Consider the following 25482-nt stretch of genomic DNA (forward strand, 5'->3'; position numbering starts at 1 on the left):
TTCCTCAAGTATACTTAAACTGTATGTATACCAACCAACTGAAGTCATTTCCCTCTATCCAGGTCATCTGCAGGAGAACTTTAATAACCCCTGAAGAACACACTAGTCTTACCTGCAGTGGAACTGCATGGAAACATGTTCCTAACATCAGAGCCTTAAAACCTTCCCCCTCCAAAAAGCATTATAGGTCTGTGTGGTCGTTTGTAGCCTATTTAAGAATAGCTTGACAGGCCAATAGTATTTCGCACTGTATAGTTTTTAAACTGTCAAACTACCTCCTCTTCAGTCCTCGGACTCGAGCCGTGTTTTTACACCACTGTTTTTTAAGCTGGTAATGCTGTATGCTGACTGTGACTTCAGTTATATCTTATGTCTTATTGACCCAACATGAACACAGAAGAGTCTCACTGATCAAAGCCAAACGGGCCTACCACTGCTGAAATAAGCAGATTTCTTGGATTGGACTTGTTGAAGAAAAGCATATAACACATCATATCAGGTTATTATTATCCAAAGAAAGCACCATAAATGCATGTTATACAACCAAGGAGACATAAGAAGTCGTTCTATATGCTGAAATGATATGTTGCTATTGCTTACTTTATGAATTTAGCTTCAAAATATCACAATATAATGGAATCATTGACTACAGAAATGGCTAGATTTTTCCAGAGGCTAGACGGTTTGCTGTTATGGAGTGTATCTTTGTGTCATGGGTTGTGGTGTGTGGGCGTGGGGCCGGCCAACGGTGGCCGGCCCCCCGGGTCTGAGGGGCTTGGGCCCACATTTTGAAAGCAGACGTGAAGAAAGCATGCCCTTCCCCCTCTGGGTTCAGCGGTGTGGGCGTGGGGCCGGCCAACGGTGGCCGGCCCCCCGGGTCTGAGGGGCTTGGGCCCACATTTTGCAAGCAGACGTGAAGAAAGCATGCCCTTCCCCCTGTGGGTCCAGCGGTGTGGGCGTGGGGCCGGCCAACGGTGGCCGGCCCCCCGGGTCTGAGGGGCTTGGGACCACATTTTGCAAGCAGACGTGAAGAAAGCCTGCCCTTCCCCGTGGGTTGCGGCGTGTGGGCGTGGGGCCGGCCAACGGTGGCCGGCCCCCCGGGTCTGAGGGGCTTGGGCCCATATTTTGCAAGCAGACGTGAAGAAAGCATGCCCTTCCCCGTGGGTTGCGGCGTGTGGTTGTGGGGCCGGCCAACGGTGGCCGGCCCCCCGGGTCTGAGGGGCTTGGGCCCACATTTTGCAAGCAGACGTGAAGAAAGCCTGCCCTTCCCCGTGGGTTGCGGCGTGTGGGCGTGGGGCCGGCCAACGGTGGCCGGCCCCCCGGGTCAGAGGGGCTTGGGCCCACATTTCCTTTTTTTTGGTCTTCTCTCTCTTTCTCTGGGAAGGGTGCCGGCCAACGGTGGCCGGCCTAGTATTTTAAAGTGTGGGCCTTTTTGGCGGTGGCTTTTTCTGTCTTTTCTTTGGTCTTTGCTGCCTCTCGGCCTACGTGGCCGAGTTTCCCCGATGTACCGCCTCTCTCTTCTCTCGCCGGCTGTCGTTCTTTAGCCCTTTATGCTATTTTGCACAGAAGCCTCCTTTGGGGCGGTGTCCTCTGGTTTTTTTTCTCTCTCTCTCTCTCTCTCAGGGATGCGTGCCGGCAAACATTGGCCGGCCCGGCTTAATGTATGGGCCTTGTCGCCTGTGGCTTTTTTCTTTCTTTTCTTTTCTTTTCTTTTCTTTTTGCTGCCTCTCGGCCTACGTGGCCGAGTTTCCCCCGATGCACCGCCTCTCTCTTCTCTCTCGGCTGTCGTTCTTTAGCCCTTTATGCGAGTTTGCACCGAAGCCTCCTTTGGGGCGACGGCCCCTCTTTCTTCCTGTCTGGGAATCGTGCGGGCCAACGGTGGCCGGCCTAGTATTTTATAGTGTGGGCCTTTTTGGCGGTGGCTTTTTCTGTCTTTTCTTTGGTCTTTGCTGCCTCTCGGCCTACGTGGCCGAGTTTCCCCGATGTACCGCCTCTCTCTTCTCTCGCCGGCTGTCGTTCTTTAGCCCTTTATGCTATTTTGCACAGAAGCCTCCTTTGGGGCGGTGTCCTCTGGTTTTTTTTCTCTCTCTCTCTCTCTCTCAGGGATGCGTGCCGGCAAACATTGGCCGGCCCGGCTTAATGTATGGGCCTTGTCGCCTGTGGCTTTTTTCTTTCTTTTCTTTTCTTTTCTTTTCTTTTTGCTGCCTCTCGGCCTACGTGGCCGAGTTTCCCCCGATGCACCGCCTCTCTCTTCTCTCTCGGCTGTCGTTCTTTAGCCCTTTATGCGAGTTTGCACCGAAGCCTCCTTTGGGGCGACGGCCCCTCTTTCTTCCTGTCTGGGAATCGTGCGGGCCAACGGTGGCCGGCCTAGTATTTTATAGTGTGGGCCTTTTTGGCGGTGGCTTTTTCTGTCTTTTCTTTGGTCTTTGCTGCCTCTCGGCCTACGTGGCCGAGTTTCCCCGATGTACCGCCTCTCTCTTCTCTCGCCGGCTGTCGTTCTTTAGCCCTTTATGCTATTTTGCACAGAAGCCTCCTTTGGGGCGGTGTCCTCTGGTTTTTTTTCTCTCTCTCTCTCTCTCTCAGGGATGCGTGCCGGCAAACATTGGCCGGCCCGGCTTAATGTATGGGCCTTGTCGCCTGTGGCTTTTTTCTTTCTTTTCTTTTCTTTTCTTTTCTTTTTGCTGCCTCTCGGCCTACGTGGCCGAGTTTCCCCCGATGCACCGCCTCTCTCTTCTCTCTCGGCTGTCGTTCTTTAGCCCTTTATGCGAGTTTGCACCGAAGCCTCCTTTGGGGCGACGGCCCCTCTTTCTTCCTGTCTGGGAATCGTGCGGGCCAACGGTGGCCGGCCTAGTATTTTATAGTGTGGGCCTTTTTGGCGGTGGCTTTTTCTGTCTTTTCTTTGGTCTTTGCTGCCTCTCGGCCTACGTGGCCGAGTTTCCCCGATGTACCGCCTCTCTCTTCTCTCGCCGGCTGTCGTTCTTTAGCCCTTTATGCTATTTTGCACAGAAGCCTCCTTTGGGGCGGTGTCCTCTGGTTTTTTTTCTCTCTCTCTCTCTCTCTCAGGGATGCGTGCCGGCAAACATTGGCCGGCCCGGCTTAATGTATGGGCCTTGTCGCCTGTGGCTTTTTTCTTTCTTTTCTTTTCTTTTCTTTTCTTTTTGCTGCCTCTCGGCCTACGTGGCCGAGTTTCCCCCGATGCACCGCCTCTCTCTTCTCTCTCGGCTGTCGTTCTTTAGCCCTTTATGCGAGTTTGCACCGAAGCCTCCTTTGGGGCGACGGCCCCTCTTTCTTCCTGTCTGGGAATCGTGCGGGCCAACGGTGGCCGGCCTAGTATTTTATAGTGTGGGCCTTTTTGGCGGTGGCTTTTTCTGTCTTTTCTTTGGTCTTTGCTGCCTCTCGGCCTACGTGGCCGAGTTTCCCCGATGTACCGCCTCTCTCTTCTCTCGCCGGCTGTCGTTCTTTAGCCCTTTATGCTATTTTGCACAGAAGCCTCCTTTGGGGCGGTGTCCTCTGGTTTTTTTTCTCTCTCTCTCTCTCTCTCAGGGATGCGTGCCGGCAAACAGTGGCCGGCCCGGCTTAATGTATGGGCCTTGTCGCCTGTGGCTTTTTTCTTACTTTTCTTTTCTTTTCTTTTCTTTTTGCTGCCTCTCGGCCTACGTGGTCGGGTTTCCCACGATGCACCGCCTCTCTCTTCTCTCGCCGGCTGTCGTTCTTTACCCCTTTATGCGATTTTGCACAGAAGCCTCCTTTGGGGCGGCGGCCCCTCTTTCTTCCTCACAGGGAAGCGTGCCGGCCAACGGTGGCACGCCTAGTATTTCAACGTGTGGGCCTTGTCGGCCTATGTGGTCGACGTGTTTCCCACGATGCACCGCCTCTGTCTTCTCTCGCGGCTGTCGTTCTTTACCCCTTGGTGCAATCTTGCACAGAACCCTTCTTTGGGGCGGCGGCCTCTATTTCTTCCACTCAGGGAAGCTTGCCGGCCAACGATGGCCGGCCTAGTATTTCAGTGTGTGGGCCTTGCCGGATGTGGCTTATTCTTTCTTTTCTTTTATTTTCATGAAATCAGCGGGGGAGGATGGGCGGGTTGTGTTTCCACAGAACACCACTCAAAGAAACAGTTAGCGGTATCCTATACTGTTCTAAATTGCTCGACAACATAATGATAGAATCATAGAAACATGGCACCAAACATCATATAATCATAAAGCTAGAAGAGACCATCCAGTCCAACGCCATTCTGCCATGCAAAAACAATATACAGTAGAGTCTCAGTCATCCAACACTCGCTTATCCAATGTTCTGGATTATCCAACTTATTTTTGTAGTCAATGTTTTCAATATATTGTGATATTTTGTTGCTAAATTCGTCATTACTACGTAATATTACTGCGTATTGAACTACCTTTTCTGTCTAATTTGCTGTTAAACAAGATTTTATGGGGCTTAATTTGTAAAATAACCTAATTTGCTGTTCAAAGGGCTTTTCCTTAATGTCTCCTTATCATCCAACATATTTGCTTATCCAACGTTCTGCTGGCCCGTTAATGTTGGATAAGCGAGACTCTACTGTATCCAGAAATATCTGGTGCTGTAACCGATATATCATTTACCGTCCCGGAATACTAGCCAGATGGCCCATGAATGGTCACAAAAGTCATAGAAATATGGTCACAGAAGTCATGGAATAATAGAAACATGGTCCCTAAAGTCATAGACTCAAAGAAACAAGTAACAGAATCATCCCAAAAGTCCTAGAATCCTAAAATGATAGAATCATAGAGTCATGGCGCCAAACATCATAGAATCATAAAGGTAGAAGAGACCATCCAGTCCAATGCTATTCTGCCATGCAAAAGCAATATAACACTCTTGCAGGCTTCATCATTACTGGATCCGTCCTTCAGGACTTTGGCAAACGTTGGATGTGCAATGTTGCTATTTCATCCAAGGCAGAAATTCAACTCATTCTTGGATGGACAAACAGAACCACAACTGCTAACGTTCCCTTAAGGCAGTGTTTCTCAACCTGTGGATCTCCAGGTGTTTTTACCTACAAGTCCCAGAAATCCCAGCCATTTTACCAGCTGTTAGGATTTCTGGGAGTTGAAGGCCAAAACATCTGGGGACCCACAAGTCGAGAACCACTGCCTCAAGGGAGAAACTGTGGCATTACCTCCGAAGTTAAAAAATTGGAAAAACCAAACTCTTCCTTGAAAAGCTGTGATTGTCTAGACATGTGGGGGTTAAATCTAGGGCAAAGGAGTGTAAAAATAGATGGGAGGGTCCAATGTGAAAGGTTTGGAACCCCTCCCCTTATATATAAAACAAAGACTCCGCCTCCAATATGTGGCATTCAGTGTGTGTCCACACCAGGGTAGAATTGGCACCATGCTCTCCAGATCAGCCATGCACGTGCCACATTATGCCCCTTCCATGTTCAGGGAGTTTGACAGATGGAAGGGCTATCTGAGCCTTGCGAAAGTGGTTACGGAGATCATCGCGGAACGCAAGAAGGTCCCATTTCCATCTCAGAGTTTGGACACAATGGAGTACGACATGCAGCTAGTCCTCAACGAGGACAACTTTGAAACAGCATCACAATGGGTTAATGGAAGCAGTTCCAGCAGCAAGAGCTCCAAAGGTAGTGCCAATGGCCAGGCTTCCCAAAACAAGGAGATTTGCAATTTCTGCAAACACAACGGGGAATCCAAGCAGGTCTATTCGTCCCACCGGCTGAAGGGGATGGACGGCACCGTGGAGTGCCCCATCTTGCGCAAATACACCTGTCCGCTCTGCGGTGCCACGGGCAAAAAGGCCCATACTTTAAAATACTGCCCACTGAGCCAAGGGAAGAGGTCGCTGTATCGCAAGTGCGGACGTAACTCGGCTGGACGCAAGGTGAGGAGATAAGAAGATCAGGAGAAGACCGAAGCATTTATTCTTAGTTTTAGTTTGACTTTGTAAAAGAACAACATTTGATTTCGAGCATCATTAACACTCTTTACATTTCCTCCCACTTTGTTTCAGGTTTGGAGAATGGAAGCCCAATTCTCTTAGACTACATTTGTGAGTCCAGAAATGTTTTTTTATGTATATTGTTGCCTTCTTTCACATTTGTTGTACCTAGGTTAATTATATTGTGTTTCTTTTAGATGTGTCAGTTGCCTAGTGTGATGATTCATGGGCCCTGCAGTCCTATTCCTGACAGTATTGTGGCAGATGAGGAGGAAAATATGGAGTTTTCCCCAGATTTCCGGTCGGAGTCAGAGCCTTGGCAGCTGCCTGAAGTTCTAGTCCAAGAACCAATTAAACCTGACCTTGGTGGGAACTCTCCCCCTTATGGGAGAAAACAGGCTTACACGACTGATAGAGGATCGAGAGAAAAATTTAGAAGTAGTGCTCGCCTTGCTGCCAAATATGCCACTGATTAGAAGTATTTCCCCTGAGAAAATACGGGGAGTCTTGCACCTGCAAGCTGGTTTCCTTCGCTCCCTGTTCTCTAGGGAAAGTGATTGTTGTTTGGGGAAACGAGACCCAATATAGGGAAATTGCGCGAAGGATTCCTTGCGGAGTCAATTCGTCAGCTCCTGGAGAGAGGTCATGTGTGTGTGGACTTCGAATCCTGTTCCTTGCCTCCTGAATCTAGTTCCAAGCCTTGTCCTCGTCTCACGGATTTACCACAGATCTTGTTCCATGCTTCAAGTTGCTTTGCCTTTAGCCACAGCTCCAGCCACGTTCCAAGTAACTTTCAGCCTTGTGTCAAGCTTCATTGGATTCAAGACTTTTTCTGTTTTCCCAACGCTTTGCTTGGCAAAGCGTGTGTTGCGGTTATTGGATTATAATCTTTGGACTCTAATATTTCATATTGGACAATAATCTGCTGGACTATATTTGGCCTCATTTGAAAGGTCTGCTTCTGAACTTTATTCTACACTTGTTTTTATTGACTTTATATATTCCTTTAATAAAGATATTAGATAGAATCTGGCCTCAGTGTATGGTTATTGGTGCCCAGCAGCCTATATCCTGACACCTTGTATCATGCTTTTTTATACATATAATCATGTTTTTTACATATGTAATATCACGTTCCTTTGACATCTGTAATTGCCTTATATCATATTTTATATTGTGTTTTATATATGCAGTTACTTTACATGTTTCTTTTATGTATGGATGTATAATTTTTACATGTTTAATTATATTATTTGCAACTATAATTGCCTAATATCATGCTTCTTTTATATATGCAATGACATCATGTTTATTTAACGTATATAAGTGCCTTATATCATGTCCGGGTTATCATGTGTGTCTCCAGAGGGATGCAGCCCTATCCTTTGCAGGGAAAATATAGAAATATCTTCTAAATGGCTACTGTCTAGAATTTTGTTTTGTAAAGAAAGGAAAAGTTTATATGCTATTGGAAAGAAAGATACTATTTTATGTTTAAATTTTGGAAAGGAATAGAATTGGTTATTATTACTGTGGTCTAACCTTCAATTGTTTGCAAGTTGTTCTAAAGTTTGGATCGTAGAGTTTAATAAACAGAGTTTATGGTTTTGGCATCAAAACTGTTCATGTTGTGCTTAAATGGGATTGAATTTTCTTTAATTTGTGGCCCATAATAGGCTGGTTATAAGCCTGATCTGGAAGGCAGCCAAGGCAAAGACCATTGAGCTGCTGAACTTGCAGACTGAAAGGTCCCAGGTTCAAATCCCGGGAGCAGAGTGAGCGCCCGCTGTTAGCTCCAGCTTCTGCCAACCTAGCAGCTTGAAAACATGCCAATGTGAGTAGATGAATAGGTACCGCTGTGGCGGGAAGGTAATGGCACTCCATGTAGTCGTGCCGACCACATGACCTTGGAGGTGTCTATGGACAACACTGGCTCTTGGGGTTAGAAATGGAGGTGAGCACAACCCCCAGAGTCAGACATGACTGAACTTAACGTCAAGGGATACCTTTACACACACACACATGCAGGGACTACACCAATTTAACAAAGTTTCAGCCACAAAAACAAAGTTTCTAAAGTAGAGCAATGACTTTCACAGTAAAGACAACCCAATTTAACAGGAAATAAGACTTTCAAACCAGGAACAGATTTCTGCAATTATTAAAAAATGGTTCATTATAAAAGCTATGAAAATTTGCCAAAAATCAGAGGATAAGGGAAACGTTCCACATTTTGGTGAGCTATCAGTGTTAAATGTGTTCTACCACTGTACCAAGTTTGAAGAAGATCACTCAAAAAATGAGGGCGGGAGAGCCCCCTAAGTCCCCCCCCCTTCGGGCTGTTTTCGGGCCACCGCGCATGCGCGTCCGCCATTAACGAATTAATTTAGAAAATAACGAATTTTCGTTAATTTCGAAAAATTTTGGGGGCCAAATTCGTTATTAGCAACAAAAACGAAAAACTGCCCCCTCTAGTTTTGAAACGAGTTTAGAATCAAATTTTTCATGGATCGATCAAGCCTATTATTTACATAATATTTACACAATTTGTCAGACCTTAACAGTTGTGCATCCGACTTCTTCAAATGCCCGCATGAGAAGCAACTTTCCACATTCCAATGTTATCTAAAAACATGACGTATATCCTGTCACATTCCGCTCTAGTAATACCTTTCCACTCTATGCATTTAACTATTGTATTACTGGATTACATGCTGCATTACAGACACACATACTGGCAGCTTGCTTTAAACTATAAGTACAATTTCACACTATATCAAAATCAATTACATTAACAGATGGCCATCTAGCCTTTGCTAAACAGCCTCCAAAGAAGGAGCCTCCACCACACTCTAGGGCAGAGAGTTCCTCTGGTGAACTGCTCTCACAGTGAAGAAGTTCTTCCTAATGTTCAGGTGGAATCTTCTTTCCTGTAGTTTTAAAGCCATTGTTCCACATTCTAGTCTCCAAGGCAGGAGAAAACAGTAGCTTGCTTCCTCCTCCCTATGACTTTCCCTAACATATTTATACATGGCTATCATGTCTCCTCTCAGCCTTCTCTTCTGCAGGCTAAACATGCCCAGCTTTTTAAGCTGCTCCTCATAGGGCTTGTTCTCCAAACCCTTGATCATTTTAGCCATCTTCCTTTGGATACATTTCAGCTTGTCTACATCTCCCTTCAATTGCGGTGCCCAGAATTGGACATTGCAGGTGTGGTCTGACCAAGGCAGAATAGAGAGGTAGCATGACTTCCCCGGATCTAGACACTATACTCCTATTGATGCAGGTCAAAATCCCATTGGCTTTTTTGCAGCTGCATCACATTGTTGGCTCATGTTTAACTTGTTGTCTACGAGGACTGCAAGATTTTTTTCACACGTACTGCTGTCGAGCCAGGTGTCCCCCATTCTGTATCTTTGCATTTCCTTTTTTCTGCCTAAGTAGAGTATCTTGCATTTGTCCCTGTTAAACTTCATTTAGTTAGTTCTGGCCCATCACTCTAATCTATTAAGATCATTTTGAATTCTGCTCCTATTTTCTAGAGTATTAGCTATCTCCCCCAATTTGGTGTCATCTGCAAACTTGATGATCATGCCTCCTAACATGAGGCTTTTGAAGCAATATAGCCATGGGATTATGGCATCTTCAGCCATTGCTTCCCCCACAATATCATATCTTTCTTGTCCTGCTTCGTATTCAACCCATTCCTGGAACACTCCTTTTCATTTATAGGAAAAACTGTCAGTGTCTCTCGATTACACTGGTTTTCCACAATTTATTTGTGAAATGTAGCTTTCATTGCAGTTCTATTTCTCAGCAGCCTTTCCGTCCTTCCCTTCTCTTTCCCCGCTCCTTCCCTCCCTCCTTGGCAAAGAAGCAATAACATGTAGCTGGGTATGCAAGGGGCAGAATGCAGCTTATGGTGACAGTACGGAAATCAGATCACACAACCATGTATCACTAAAACAGTGATAAAGCTGGATATAATATCAATAAATATAATAAATAAATTGTTGAAGGTGTATGGGGCAGGGAGAATCCCAAATCTTCTTTAGGACTCATAAATATGTGGCTCTAAGTATCTACTCGGGCGGGAAGGTAACGGCACTCCATGCAGTCATACCGGCCACATGACCTTGGAGGTGTCTACGGACAATGCTGGCTCTTCAGCTTAGAAATGGAGATGAGCACTAACCCCCAGAGTCAGACATGACTAGACTTAATGTCAGGGGAAAATCTTTACCTTTACCCTTAAGTATCCACAGATTCAACCATCCATGACTTTAAAAGAATCCCCCTCACCCCCCAAATCTAAAAAGATGTTTGAGTTTTGCTATTTTACATAAGGGCCATCATTTTACTATACCATTGCATATAATGGGACTTGAGTTTATCCAGAATAAAACAATAAAAAGGGGGAATAGCTATATTATGTTTAAAACTATTATCAAGTGTGAGTGTTTGTCCTCAGCTTTAATTCATAACAAGAGGAAGACAGTATTGTGGTACTCAATAGCTTTACTGAGCTGAGATACAAACAGGTCAAGGTAAAAAAAAAAAGCTCTTAAATACAACTTAGATGACACTGCACTGAATATAATATTGCATCAATACATTTTCCTTCTCATTTGACATTCAGACAATTCCTAGTGAAGATCAAACAAGTAGGGGAGCTGGCACAGAGTCCTTATTCTTGATGCAACAGTATTTTGTGCTGATGAGCCGAAAGTGGGAGAGGCCAAAATCCTATCAAATATTTCTCCCGCATTAAACTTTTGCTTATGCCATTCTTCATGTTGAATTGTTATCCCTTGCACCATATGGGAAAACAATAGAAGTGTTCCAGAAAAATCTCCACTGAAGCAATTTGGGGAGAGGGGTAATTTTAAGGGGGAAAGGAAGGAAAACATGCTCTAATCTTTAAATAATCCTGGCTTCCATCTGAGGAAAACCATTTAGCCTATTTATGTCCATTGGTACAGCAGAGTGCATGCTTACTTACCTTATTGTGTTTTTTTCCACAACTTTATCCAGGTAATCTGCAAAAGTTTGACTGCAAAATCTCCTTGTCCTTGCTAAAGCTTTTCCCATTCTGGGTGAACCAAATCACTTTCTTTTCCTTCAAACTCTTGGTAGTCTGTGGCATGGGATGGTTTAGACCACCCATGCTGCTGGCTGCTGCAGAGGAAAGAGGGTGTCCTGATTGGCCAGCAGCATCAAACCCAGTATGCCGCTGCCAGATAGCCACCCTTATCATCCTCTCCTGTTCTCTCCATCGCAATGGCCAGCAGATGTGACATGGGTTGTACTGGTCACTTATCACTTGGAATGATGTCTGCTGGGGTGCCAGAGTGATGAGGGAGGAGGAAGAGGAAGGATCACCCCTTCTGTCTCTCCTCCCTTCTCCATTCACCTCGTCACTCCAGCCAGTGTCACTCCAGGCAAGAAGCAACCAATATGAGTCATGTTGCACCTGCTGACCATCATGATGAAGATAACAAGAGGAGAACATGGGATGACTGTGTGAAGAGTTTCAGTTGGTTCTGTTTCAGAACGGGCTCAGCTGTTTATATGGGCTCAAAGTTACGGTTTGCTCTGGATTCTCAGGGAGAATTTAGCAATCCATCACTTTGGTTAACGTAGTTCAAGGCTGCATTAAGCAACTTTGGCCCACATTAACCTTGATCAACTCCATGCATCGTTTGGCTGCCATAGAACAGAGTCCCTGGCCCTTTGTACTAAGTGTAGGTTTCAATAACAGTATATTTCCTACTGAAAGAACATAACTGCTGTGAGAAAGCAATTCAGTGTAAATGTGCCCCATGGGATAAAAGATACTGGGCAAGCCTACTAAGAGACAGCCAATCACAAGTCATAAAATGCTCTGAAGGTTGGGCCTAAGGGAGGAAAGGATATACAGTATATTTAAGTCTGGGCTATTAAAGAGACAGAAAGAAGTAAGGGGAAATGAAGCAGCCAAAGTGAAAATCTGAATAGAATTTGGGAAGTGAAAATGTAGAAATGGTTAAGAGAATTCATATTTAACTTATCTGTTATACAGAATGACCCATATATAGATGTGATTTCAACATCTGACAAAATATGCTCTTTCTAGACGTTTCATACGTTTTCCAGCAAAACATAATGTCACTCTTGGGCCAGAAGTACTTTATTTCAATAGGGTTTGCTATTTATTATCCACAGTTTTATGCATCTACATCAAGTCTGGAAAGATATTCCCTATGGATAGAGAGGTCATACTGTATAATAAATATTTACGATTTTTATTTTCTACACCTCTGTATGACTTTTCACAATTAAGAACGGAGAGGGAATATAAAGTCATATTTTACCATACTGTACCCAGAGATCAGGGCCGGTCGGAGATAAATTTAAATATTAAGCGGGGGTGCTGAAAAGCGCCCCCCGCCGGCCCCGCCTCCTGCGCCCTGGCCCCGCCTCCCACCCAGTGTGCCCTGGCCCCGCCTCCCACGCAGCGTGGGAGGCGCGGCCAGGGTTGGAAAGAGGGAGGCTTCGCTGTCCGGGGAGGGGAGGAGGGGATCCCTCCTCCCCTTCCCGGGCGGCGAAAGAAGGAGGCTTCGCCGCCCGGGGAGGGGAGGAGGGGATCCCCTCCTCCCCTCCCCGGGCAGCGAAGCCTCCCTCTTTCCAACCCTGGCCGCGCCTCCCACGCTGCGTGGGAGGCGGGGCCAGGGTGAATAGCATGGGAGGCGCGGCCAACCCTGGCCCCGCCTCCCACCCAGCGTGCCCTGGCCCCGCCTCCCACGCAGCGTGGGAGGCGCGGCCAGGGTTGGAAAGAGGGAGGCTTCGCTGTCCGGGGAGGGGAGGAGGGGATCCCTCCTCCCCTTCCCGGGCGGCGAAAGAAGGAGGCTTCGCCGCCCGGGGAGGGGAGGAGGGGATCCCCTCCTCCCCTCCCCGGGCAGCGAAGCCTCCCTCTTTCCAACCCTAGCCGCGCCTCCCACGCTGCGTGGGAGGCGGGGCCAGGGCGAATAGCATGGGAGGCGCGGCCAACCCTGGCCCCGCCTCCCACCCAGCGTGCCCTGGCCCCGCCTCCCACGCAGCGTGGGAGGCGCGGCCAGGGTTGGAAAGAGGGAGGCTATTTCACCATGCTGGCCATCTTAGATATCTACAATTCTAATGATTCTCAGCAACAGATCAATGGCGCTGTGGTTCAGGAAACTGTGCTGAATCTCTCTAATGAAGATTCTATTGTAAATGTCCATGATATTGAAAGTGATATGAAATTGCTTATGTAGTACAGTATAGGTGCACTCTCCAAAATCCCTTGGCGGGTTGTAAGTAGATAATACCTGGACAGAGATAGCTCCTGCACATTGAACTGAAAAGTGGAAATATGTATCAAACTACCAGTATGGTCAGACTTCACTTTCTCAGATGCTATGGTATGCAATTGGTGAGATGACCAGGCATAAGCCCACACTTTACCTAAAAATGTCTTTTGGAAGGAAATAATTATGGCAGAGGTTCCAAATTTTCCTTCTCTCTTACACAATGACCAAAAACCTCTGAAAACCAGCCCCAATTCCTGCACTCCTGTCCATAGTGGAGAGGGAATGGTAGTAACTGAAAAGCACCTGGCTTTGTAATTATTATCATAAACATAACGATAAAGATGTGTTCAGGAACCTCTGAGGTCCTGGAAGATGGCATTATCAATGGATGTCTCAATATGGTCTAGTAGTCAGTTGTTTTTTCAGCCATCCCCCTCATCCATGGCCACTTCCATATCATTGGAAAGGAAGGGCAGTGAGTCCTTGAGAAGGAGAGGAAGACAATGTTTTGTCATTCTGCTCTTGCAGACATTTATAATGTATCTCTTGATGAAGGTTCTCAGCTAATATCATTTAGATTAGCTGATGGTCTTTGATAGGCAGCCTATGATAGAAAAAGTGGAATATTATAATACATCAGTGGGCTAGGAAACATTGTGGAACCCCTGGTGGCACAGCAGATTAAACCGTTGAGCTGCTGTACTTGCTGGCCAAAAGGTCAGCAGCTCAAATCCAGGGAACAGAGTGAACTCCTGCTGTTAGCCCCAGCTTCTGCCAACCTAGCAGTTCAAAAACATGCAAATGTGAGTAGATCAATAGGTATCTCTCCGGCAGGAAGGTAATGGTGCTACATGGAGTCATGCCGGCCACATGACCTAGGAGGTGTCTACGGACAACGCCAGCTCTTCGGCTTAGAAATTGAGATAAGCACCAGTTCCCAGAATCAGACACAACTAGACTTAATGTCAAGGGGAAACCTTTTCCTTTACATTAGGAAACATTGTACAAAATAATCTGGTCAATAGAAAGAAATCTTATATAAACACCAATAGTTTTTATTTTTTTAGAATTCATTCCTCTCTAGTCATTTACACTAAGGGCAGGTGTATGTGAAATTGCAGTAAAAGTCCTGCTAGTGTACTACATCAGTGTAACTGAGATGGCATAAGTAGTGGCAGCAGAAAGAGAAAGGATTGTGTGTGCACCAAGCATTCAGGAAATGCAGCATTGAAGGAACAGGCTGCTTGAAGTGAGCAGATTATGTTTCCCATTGTACAACCCTAGAGAAAGAATTAATGACTGTATTAGTCTGAAAAATCTGTAAGCAAAGGGATATCTTAACACCTTAGAGACTGAGAGAACTAAGTGGTTTGCATAAGTGTTTGTTGTTTAAGTCCACTTTCTCTGGTATACACACATCTTGCATCTGAGGTAGTTGACTGCTGACCTAATCAGATGGGGTACTTTTATGTGGCATGGGCCAGTTCCTATTTACTATTGCTACTGAGCCCACCAGTTCCCATCACACAACATATAGCTACTTCCAGCAGGACTCTGTCATAAAAGTAATGCTGCCACTGTGGCAACACAGGAGGCTTTCTGTGTTGCATTGATAACAATGGAGGGAAGGCGGGCAGAAAATACTTCCGCCCATGGGATGGGATTTCTTGTAAGTCAGGTGATGCGGAGCATGGGGCAATGGGTTCCCCACACACCCCAATGGGCACTGCCGGATTCGTCACAATCCATGGCAATTTCAGCAGCCATTATGCTGCAGTCATTTGTCTACATGGCTAAAATAAAGTGGATCTACTTCAGGGAGTTCACATGCTGCATAGATGTATTTACAGCAAAAGCACTGTAACCAGCTGTTAAGAGGACATCAAGAACATTCAGAATTTCCTCTGGAGCTTTCAGGAATCTCCAGAATGGTCCTGGAGTTTTGGATCTGTGGATATGATCAGGTTGAATGAATCTAGCCTGACCCATGGTTCACACCTTCGACAGACCCACTGTTGTGTCACGAACAATAAGCAAATGCCATCAGAGGCAACATCTCTTCTGGTGATGTAACACCAGCTTAGTCATATGATCAAAAATGTGGTATCATCAGCAAGGTGGTGGCCCCAACACACTTTTCATAATGCATGCTTAATGCTGTTGACTTCCAAAATACACTTAGGCCTGTGAAGCTAGGGTGGTAGGGTTGATGGAACTATTCACAATAGAATCAATGGCCAGAGATGTTGTAGATTTTCTTTATTTGTTATTTTGTGTATATGTAAAAACTGTACTAAGCATTACAAGTATCAATGTTGACAAGAAAGTTTGACAATATGCAAATGAACATTAAGTTGTGACAGCATGTTGATTTTAAAATGTTTTGTGCATATAGTTTAAATTATCTGTATTAATCAATGTTCCATTGCTTTTGAACTGAAGGGGGGATACAAGCTATTTTGTGATTCTTAAAAGAGCAGAAATTGCTCATTTTTTTAAAAAAAAAAGATTCATTGTATATCAGCAGTTAATGAAGAGGAAATAATGATGACTGTGCATTGTAAAGTATATTAGAATACTAATTAGACTATAGCAGAATTGCTTATGGAAGTCTTTCAGACACCTGCCTGGTAATTTTCAACCCCATGTGTTAGTTCATTTAACAATGCATGCATGATTGGTAGATGAAGTTAAAATTAAATAAAAGAATCCCAGTGCAGCCCAGCATGCAATATATTTTCTTCCAAACTTGGATGTATTTTGAAAATGTTTTGAGAATAATTTTTAACGGATGTATGCTATCTCTTTCTCTCTCTTTCACACACACACACCTATATACTCATACAGTTCAACTTCAAAAGTTGTAAACAATGACTTGAAGTTTTAACCATCTGCTTTTTCTCCACAGACAAAAAACAGCTGGGAGAAAAGCTACTCCCTTAACAAATCAATAGAAATATTTTTAAAATTCACTATTGACCAAGCTCTTTCATCATCAAAGAGGATTTTATCACATGAGGCAGGCAAACTGGCATAGGAGACATGTGCGTCAAGATCCTGTCCTGTCTCCACTTCACCAGTAATCCATTCCTAACTACTGATGGGAAAAACACATCAGTAGCTGCCAGTTTCACCATTGCTGGAACTACAAAATTGCTTGGAAAGAATAAATAAAAATGAATTATGGAGTAGCACAAATGTAGAAATGTGTATTATGAGGGTATGTGAAAATGTGATTGTCAAATCATAGATCAATGAAACAATGCCATTGTAGGAATGAAGAGAGGTTCGACAACTATAAAAATGAAATGCTTCTACACTAGGACAGTGAATGAGAGAGCAGCAGATGCAACATCACATGTGAACAATGTGGTTTAAAATACCACTGCTGCTTCCAAGTGTTACACTCTCAATCATGGTGTGGTTGGAAAAAAGAATGGCTCTTTATCAAAGGATGTTTTCCTCAGCAGAGAATATCATGTGAATGGGATAGAAAATAGCTCCACAATACCACTAATGCTAGTTCTTCCTACAAAGAAATATCAACAAGTCTCTTCCTTCTGAATGTATATCTTTATGCCCATTTCTTCATTTTTGAAATTCACAATAAGGTTCCTTGTTTGATTTTCAGTTGGAAATAACATCTGCAGTGTTGTTCCAGAAAAGATATTTGTCACCTCTGGGTGTTTCTATATTGTGGATACTTCCCGCAAACATTCTACATTCACAAACATTCTGGTGGACATTTTCTATCACCAAAATTACACAGGAATTCCCATGAGTTCAGTTGATTTTTCTATCCATGGGGATGAAAACATGGATTAGTATGACCCATATGTTTTACTTGCTACTTCCATACTGTGCTTTGTATGGCTGTTCAGCTTTACTGCAGACCAGACTCCAGCAATACATGGAGCGAGAGTAATAATAATAATAATAATAATAATAATAATAATAACTTTATTTTTATACCCCGCCCCATCTCCCCGAAGGGACTCGGGGCGGCTTACATGGGGCCTTGCCCGATAAAACAATCAAATATCAAAACACAGCAATAAAACAGTTATCCAATAAAAACATCAATTACAGTAAAAACAATCATTAAAATCAACATAAAACATACAATATTAACACTGGTGACTAATTCATAGAACCCAGGCAACGTGCAACATGTGCCGAAATGGGCCGAAATGGGGAAGGTAATTTCACAGTTAAAATGGACAAAGTGCAATATAGCATTGGCAACACCTCAAGAATGGGGCTATTATAAAATGGGCAGATCGATCAGTCCAACACCAGATTAAGTATCAAAGGCCTTTTGAAAGAGCCAGGTTTTTAAGCTCCTACGGAAGGAGAGGAGGGTGGGGGCCTGCCTGATCTCTCTAGGAAGCGAGTTCTAAAGCCGGGGGGCCACGACGGAAAAGGCCCTCTCTCGACGGAGTTGCCAGATGTCCAAGCTGGGTTCAGAAAAGGCAGAGGAACGAGAGACCAAATTGCCAATATCCGCTGGATAATGGAGGAAGCCAGGGAGTTTCAGAAAAAACATCTCCTTCTGCTTTATTGAGTATTCTAAAGCCTTCGACTGTGTAGACCATAACAAACTGTGGCATGTGCTTGGTGGTATGGGGATACCAAGTCACCTTGTCTGTCTCCTGAGAAATCTGTATAAAGACCAAGTAGCCCCAGAAAGAATAGATCACAGAACAACAGACTGGTTCAAGATTGGGAAAGGAGTGCGACAGGGCTGCATACTTTCACCCTCTCTATTCAACTTGTACCGAGAACACATCATGCGACATGCGGGGCTTGAGGAATCCAAGGCCGGAGTTAAAATTGCTGGAAGAAACATTAACAACCTTAGGTATGCAGACGATACCACTCTGATGGCTGAAAGCGAGGAGGAGCTGAGGAGCCTTATCACCAAGGTGAAAGAAGATAGTGCAAAAGCTGGGTTGCAGTTAAAAGTCAAGATCATGGCAACTACACCTATTGATAACTGGCAAATAGAGGGAGAAAACGTGGAGGCAGTGACAGACTTTATATTTCTAGGCGCAAAGATCACTGCAGATGCAGACTGCAGCCAGGAAATCAGAAGACATTTACTTCTTGGGAGGAGAGCAATGGCTAACCTTGACAAAATAGTGAAGAGCAGAGACATCACACTGGCAACGAAGGTTCGCATAGCCAAAGCAATGGTATTCCCCATAGTAACCTATGGAAGCGAGAGCTGCACCATAAGGAAGGCTGAGCAAAGGAAGATAGACGCTTTTGAACTCTGGTGCTGGAGGAAAATCCTGAGAGTGCCTTGGACTGCAAGAAGATCCAACCAGTCCATCCTCCAGGAAATAATGCCCGGCTGCTCACTGGAAGGAAGGATATTAGAGGCAAAGCTAAAGTATTTTGGCCACATCATGAGGAGACAGGAAAGCTTGGAAAAGATCACGATGCTGGGGAAAATGGAAAGAAAAAGGAAGAGAGGCCGACCAAGGGTAAGATGGATGGATGGTATCCTTGAAGTGACTGGGTTGACCTTGAAGGAACTGGGGGCGGTGATAGCCGACAGGGAGCTCTGGTGTGGACTGGTCCATGCGGTCACGAAGAGTCGGAGACTGTCAAGACCCAGGCTGCAGAGCACCAATAACCATGCGCAGAGACCAGAATCTATCTAATATCTTTATTAAAGGAATATATAAAGTCAATAAAAACAGGTGAAGAATAAAGTTCAGAAGTAGACCTTTCAGGAAAGGTCAAATATAGTCCAGGAAATTAATGTCCAATATGAGATATTAGAGTCCAAAGTTATAATCCAATAACCGAAACACACACTTTGCCGAGCAAAGTGTGGGGAAATGACAGGGTCCTTTAGTCCAATAGAGCTTGTCAACAAGGCTGGAGAGCAAACTAGATTCTTGGCAAACAAGGCTTGATTCGTGGCAACAAGAAGCAAGAGACGAGAACAGGGTCCGTGGCGAGGTCCGTGGCAAGGTCCGGGGAACAAGGCAGGGTTGGAACAAGAGCAAGGTCCTGGAAACAAGGAACAGGAGTAGCGTAGTCCACACACGATCTCACTCCCGAAGCTGACGAATTGACTCCGCAAAGATTCCCTTGCGGTTAAACACCTATATAGGATCTTGTTTTCCCGCCAAGGAACACTTTCCCTGGGGAACAAGAAGTGAAACCCATACTGTGTCCAGATGCATGACTCCTTAAGATTTCCCAAGGGAAACAGGCTTAATCAGCTAATTGTCTGGCAGCAATTCTGGCGCTTCTGCGATTCGCCTCCCTAGCGCCTCTATCTCGATTATAATTATCCCGGCGAGAAAACGGGGGAGATTTCTGCTCAAGGCTTGTTTGGCTGACTTCTTGTGGGCAAACATCTTGCAGGTGCAAGGGCTCCAATTCTGGCTGAAACGGTGGGAAACCCAAGTTTTCCTCTTCATCTGCCACAATAGTACTAGGAACGGGACTACATGGCCCATGAGTCATCACACTATCCCCCTCCTCAAGGCCCCTCTCCAAAATGGGCCCTCTTCCCGAGGTGCGGGGCCACGGCTTGGCAGGGTAGGCCTGATGGAAGCGGCGGACTAGGTCAGGGGCATGGACTGTAGAAGCGTCTTCCCAAGAGCGTTCCTCGGGCCCAAAACCTACCCAGCCAATGAGATACTGAAGGCGGCGGCGGTGGAAACGAGAATCCAAAATGTCCTGAACCTCGAATTCCTCCTCCCCATCCACCAAAACAGGAGTGGGGGCCGGCCGGTCTGCATCAGGGCGTACACCATCCGCCGGAAGGAGCAGGGAGCGATGAAACACTGGATGAATGCGCATAGAGCGCGGAAGTTGGAGTTTGAAAGTCACGGGGTTAAGTTGCGCCACCACTGGATAGGGACCAATGAAACGGGCATCTAGCTTCCGGCAGGGACGGTGGGAGGGCAAAAAGCGAGTGGACAGCAGAACCCGATCTCCTACCTTGATTTCGGGGCCCGGTTGGCGATGAATGCCAGCGTGGCGTTTGTAGTCCTCCTTGGCTTGGTCCAGTTGCTGTAGCAATAGTTGTTGCACCGCTGTGAGTTCCTACAGCCAGTCCTCTGCTGCAGGGACTTCTGAGGTTTCAATGACAGGAGGAAAGAAACGTGGATGGAAGCCGTAGTTCGCAAAGAACGGGGTTTCCTTGGTTGAAGCCTGGACACCGTTGTTGTAGGCAAACTCTGACAGAGGTAATAGGGAAGCCCAATTGTCCTGTTGATAGTTTACATAACAGCGAAGGTATTGTTCCAAAGTGGCATTGGTGCGCTCCGTTTGTCCATCCGTTTGGGGATGGTGAGCTGAGGATAAACGAGAGTCTATGCCCAGAAGTTGTTGCAGTGCCTTACAGAACCGAGAGGTGAATTGAGAACCACGGTCAGTGACCAAACTCTTGGGCAATCCATGTAGCCGGAAAATATGCTGAAGGAATAGATCTGCAGTCTGTTTGGCCGTGGGAAGGCCATCACAAGGAATGAAGTGGGCTAATTTGGTGAAAAGGTCCACCACCACTAGGATCGTGGTATATCCAAGGGAGGGTGGTAGGTCGGTGATAAAATCTGCGGAAATTATCTCCCATGGACGAGATGGAGTAGGAAGGGGATGCAGTAGCCCTGAGGGCTTCTCCCTTCTTATCTTGGAGCGCTGGCATACCGGGCAGGTATTGACATATTTCTCCACATCCTTGCGGATCTTGGGCCACCAGAAATCCCGTAGGATCAAATGCATAGTTTTGAAAAGTCCAAAATGTCCTGCTGGCTTGCAGTCATGACATAGATGAAGTGCCTTTTCTCTGCCTGGTCCCGGAGGAATGTAGACATGATTTCTGTAGCATAACAGCCCATCCTTAAGTGAAAAAGGGAAACGTAGTCCTTGGCGAATTTGATCTTGAGCCCAGGCATCCGCCTGTTGACTGGCTCTATTTTCTTGAGCACAAAGGGGTCCTGGAGTAGAGGGAGTTGGTTCAACTGGAGTGGATTTGGTGTTTCCCACTGTGAGCGTGGCAAAGTTCTCGGGTTGCAGCAATCGGGATTCAAAGGTTTCTCTGTGTCCTGCAGCATACTCTGGTTTTTGTGATAGTGCATCTGCTTGCTTGGTCTGAGCTGGGGTTACATAATGGATCTGGAAGTCAAAACGCTCAAAGAATAAAGCCCAGCGCTGCTGCCTCTGATTTAACTTGCGGGCAGTTCTTAGATGTTCCAAATTACGATGGTCAGTATGAACCTCAATGGGAAATTTGGCCCCTTCTAACCAATGCCTCCAATTTTCAAAGGCTGCCTTTATGGCCAAAATTTCCTTCTCCCAAATAGTATAGTTTCTCTCTGGGGCTGTTAGTTGACGGGAGTAAAAGGCACAAGGATGGAGATGTTCTCCCACTGGTTGCATGAGTACAGCCCCAATTGCCACATCGGAGGCGTCAGCCTGCACAACAAAAGGGGTTTTAGGATCAGGGTGCTGTAGAATTGGCTGGGACGTGAACAACTTTTTTAGTTGCTGGAACCCTTTCTCTGCTTGCTCCGTCCAGCGGAAAGGCTGTTTTCCACGGATGCAGCTGGTGATTGGGTCAGACCAGCGGGCAAAGTCTGGGATGAATTTGCGGTAGTAGTTCGCGAACCCCAAGAAACGTTGCACTTCTTTCTTGTTGGTTGGCGCGCGCCATTCCAATACTGCTGAAACCTTTGTCGGGTCCATTGAGAGCCCTTGTGGCGAGACACGGTATCCCAGGAAGTCTACCTCCTGTAGATCAAAAGCGCATTTTTCCAGCTTGGCATATAGTCCATGATCCCGCAATCGTTGTAGCACCATCCTGACGTGCTTCTCATGCTCCGATTGTGATCTAGAGTACACCAAAAAATCGTCCAGGTATATGATCAAGAACCGATCTAGATAATCCTGGAAGATATTGTTGACAAAATGCTGGAACGTTGCGGGAGCTCCGGATAATCCATAATTCATGACCAGGGACTCGAATAATCCGAATTTGGTCTGGAAAGCGGTTTTCCATTCGTCCCCCTCCCTGATGCGAACTAGATTGTAAGCCCCCCGGAGATCCAGCTTGGTGTAAATCTTGGCCCCTCGAAGCCGGTCTAATAGTGAAGGGGTCACTGAACCAGAGTGACTCCATTTTAGAATGCCTGTCTGCTTGAAACCAGAGATCAGTCTCTCTTCTAGAAATAAAGATAAAAATTGCAACTTGCTGTCTTGTGACAAGATAGCATGTGTCCTGTATGTTTAGCAAGAATCAGTTGTGGTCAAGCTTGTGGTCAGCCGATTCTGAGAAATGTATGAAAGACATGTACCTTTGCCTAACCTGTTGAAATGTTCTACAGTTTGTGGTGGGCTACATCCTGGAGTTGTTTACAAGTCAGGATGTGCCTGCCCACCACAAACCGTGCTGGTGGTTTTTCCAATAAAACCAGTCCAGAATGAGGAACTAGAAATGTGATAAACAAGTAGGGTATATAAGACCCCGAGCAGATTTGTTCGGGGCAGACAATTTTTGCCAGCTTCACTGCCGTGTCACTGTTGTCTGTCGGTAGCTACCTAAAATAAAGGTGTTTGTCCTCAACTTTATTGGTCTCCGAGTGGTGCTCATAGCGGCTTGGCAAACCCGGGGTTTCATGTGATTGGGGTACTCCCAAATCACCCCTTTCATTTCTGGGGGCTCGTCCGGGATGCTGGAATTTTGGGATTTGTAGTGTTGCCAAGGTTCCGTTGTAGCCCACTCAGAGTTGCTCTTGGGAGCAAGGCATGTCCGCTTTCCCTTCCGGGGTGCTGCGTACGGTCCACGCCGAGACGTGCGCACGGCCTCTAAATAGAGGTAAAGACCGGTGGTTCCCTTCGCATCACCCGAGGCAAGGGAAGGTGCGCTCTCCTCCAAAACAGAAGTTGTGAGATAACCATCACTCGTGGAAAGGCGGCCGCCGCGGGACGGAACGAAAATTAGGCAAGTATACCTCCTAAAACGCTTGTTGTTAAGCCTTGCGGGGAGGGAAGTTTTAAATTGTAGAAGCAGTTCCGGGTCCCGTAGGAATCCCTTGGGAGGGAAAAAGGAACCCAAAGGGAAAAGAGCTCTAGAAGAGACCTGCAAGGGTGATCCAACCAGGTCTGGAGGCAGGCCCTAGTAGCAGGACGTGCAAGGGTGATCCGACCACAGTCCGGGGACAGACTCCACTAGGAAATTAATCTTTCACATCCAGTGGGAGGGCGGAGGAAGCCTTGCATTCCCTGTTACAGACCGTTGAGTGTCCGGCTGTGCAGGCCAGGGTCGAATCCACATACCACAATGGGTGGGAAAGAATCAAAAGAATCGGGAGGGTCAATGACCCCCCCTCCGATGTATGTTGAATAATTTTGAGAAATTTAAGAAGTACACAGCTTTTATTTGTGTGTGTGAGAATAGCATAAAGTACAATGTTTTAAGTGCATTGTCTACATGACAATATAGCTAATTGGAAGCTTTGCTGACAGACAATAGAAAGGAATAAAGGCATGCAAGTTGCGTGCGTTGCAGTGGCCTTCCGAAGGTTCACTTGATCCTGTTCTGACTTTAAAAGTTTACAGATTTATTGCAGACGTGCACCCTGATCAGTTTAAATACATCTCAGCTTGGTATGATGTTGTGCGAAAGCAACCTGAATGGTTGAAAGAATGAAAGTCCGGTAGCATTTCTAGAAAGGCTCAGGGAAGCATTTGAGAAGTTTTCTCCTTATGATATGGATGATCAGAATGATCGAGCTGAAGGAAGAGTAGTGTTGAAGAGTGTTTTTACCAGCCAATGTTGGCCGGACATACGGAGAAAGTTACAGAAGGATGCTGGATTGGCCCACATGACTTTAGAGAGGATAATGGAAATAGCAAATCAGGTTTATTTGTCCCGGGAGGTTGTACAAGCGAAACGAGAAGAGACAGCGGTGTCTCGTAGGGCCAAGGTTATAGCCGCCGTGTTTCAGGGAGAGCCACAGGGACCTAAAGAGTCAGGCTGGAAAGGCAAAGGCAAGCTGGGAAAGAATGAATGCGCAAGGTGTCACAAGCAAGGACACTGGGCGGCGGATTGTAAAGTGGATCTTGGAAAAGGACAGAATAGAAAAGTGCAGAATGGAAGCGGAAATTGGAAAGGAAGAAGACAGAACCGTGGAGCTGCCAACCGGCCCAGTTGGGGTCCGGTTGCAGCTGGATTGGTTGATCCTGCTCTGGATGTGCATGGGCTGGCTTCTTTGAGAGAAGAAGATGAATATGAGCAATAGGACAGACCGGCTCCAGGGCCCCCGGGAAGCCATGGGATGGTTAGGATTGAACCAGGGGAGCCACTTTGAACTTTGTTTATTTGTTTGAACTTTGAGGTAATACAGGGAAATCGCTTAGCAGATCAGCAGGCTAGGAAAGCAGCTGATGAAAGCACATCAGGGGAAACAGTGTTGCAGTTGGATGTTACACCGGTAGTAGAGTCCATGACTTACTCTGCACAAGAGAAGGAGTGGGCCGTAGCAGAAGGGGCAAAGTGGAAGATTCTCATATTACCCAATGGGAAAATTTATGTCCCAAAAGCTTTGGGATGGGAATTGGTGAGAGAAGTTCATAGACAAACCCATTTAGGTGCAACTGGAATAGCTTCACTCTTGGAGAGGCAGCTCTGGGTGGATGGCTTGCATGCCTTGGCCAGAGCTGCTGCCCCAAGATGTGAAAATTGTGCTAAGAATAATCCCAGGATGGGACCGTTGCTACCGCCTGGAGTTCAGTACTTAGGGATGACACCCTGTGAGTCCTTAGTAGTTGATTTTGCTGAAATGCCAAGGGTCCTCGGGATGCCGAGGCTACATGTTGGTGATGGTATGCACATATTCAGGGTGGGTGGAAGCATATCCTACCACCTCTGAAAGGGTTGTGGAGGATCAGGCGTGCCTTGTTAAGGGATGTAATCCCTAGGTACGGGATACCTTTACACATTGGAAGTGACAATGGCCCGGCCATTGTTCACCAGGTCCTTGGGTGCCTAGCTCAGTCGTTAGGAACCGCTTGGAAGTTGCATTGTGCCTACCGACCCCAATCTTTGGGAAAGATAGAAAGAATGAACAGGACTTTGAAACTATGTCAAGGATGTGCCGGGAGACCGGAATGTCATGGGTTCAGGTGCCACCAATGGCATTGCTGGAAATCACCTTATGAATTTGGGTTTGTCACCTTATGAATTGTTGTA

General features: G+C 46.1%; 1 protein-coding gene across 2 annotated transcripts; it reads left to right on the top strand.

Annotated features, from left to right (window-relative positions):
• The first annotated feature begins 1159 nt into the window (after window positions 1–1159).
• Window positions 1160–7827, top strand: LOC134295995 (uncharacterized). 2 transcript variants are annotated; one of them, XM_062969715.1, is made up of 3 exons: window positions 1160–5898; window positions 6028–6066; window positions 6153–7827. In XM_062969715.1, the coding sequence occupies exon 1, from the start codon at window positions 1660–1662 to the stop codon at window positions 3997–3999; it is 2340 nt and encodes a 779-aa protein (XP_062825785.1). In that variant the 5' UTR covers window positions 1160–1659; the 3' UTR covers window positions 4000–5898; window positions 6028–6066; window positions 6153–7827. The 2 variants fall into 2 exon arrangements, with proteins under 2 accessions (XP_062825785.1, XP_062825784.1); XM_062969714.1 differs by having other exon boundaries at window positions 1160–6066.
• Window positions 7828–25482: the final 17655 nt, after the last annotated feature.

The sequence above is a fragment of the Anolis carolinensis genome, chromosome 2, assembly GCF_035594765.1.
Source record: "Anolis carolinensis isolate JA03-04 chromosome 2, rAnoCar3.1.pri, whole genome shotgun sequence".
NCBI classification, from domain to species: domain Eukaryota; kingdom Metazoa; phylum Chordata; class Lepidosauria; order Squamata; family Dactyloidae; genus Anolis; species Anolis carolinensis.

What these genes read in the sequence shown, in the direction of transcription:
- LOC134295995 (XM_062969714.1), top strand. Translation starts at nt 1,660, where the DNA reads ATGTATGGGCCTTGTCGCCTGTGGCTTTTTTCTTTCTTTTCTTTTCTT.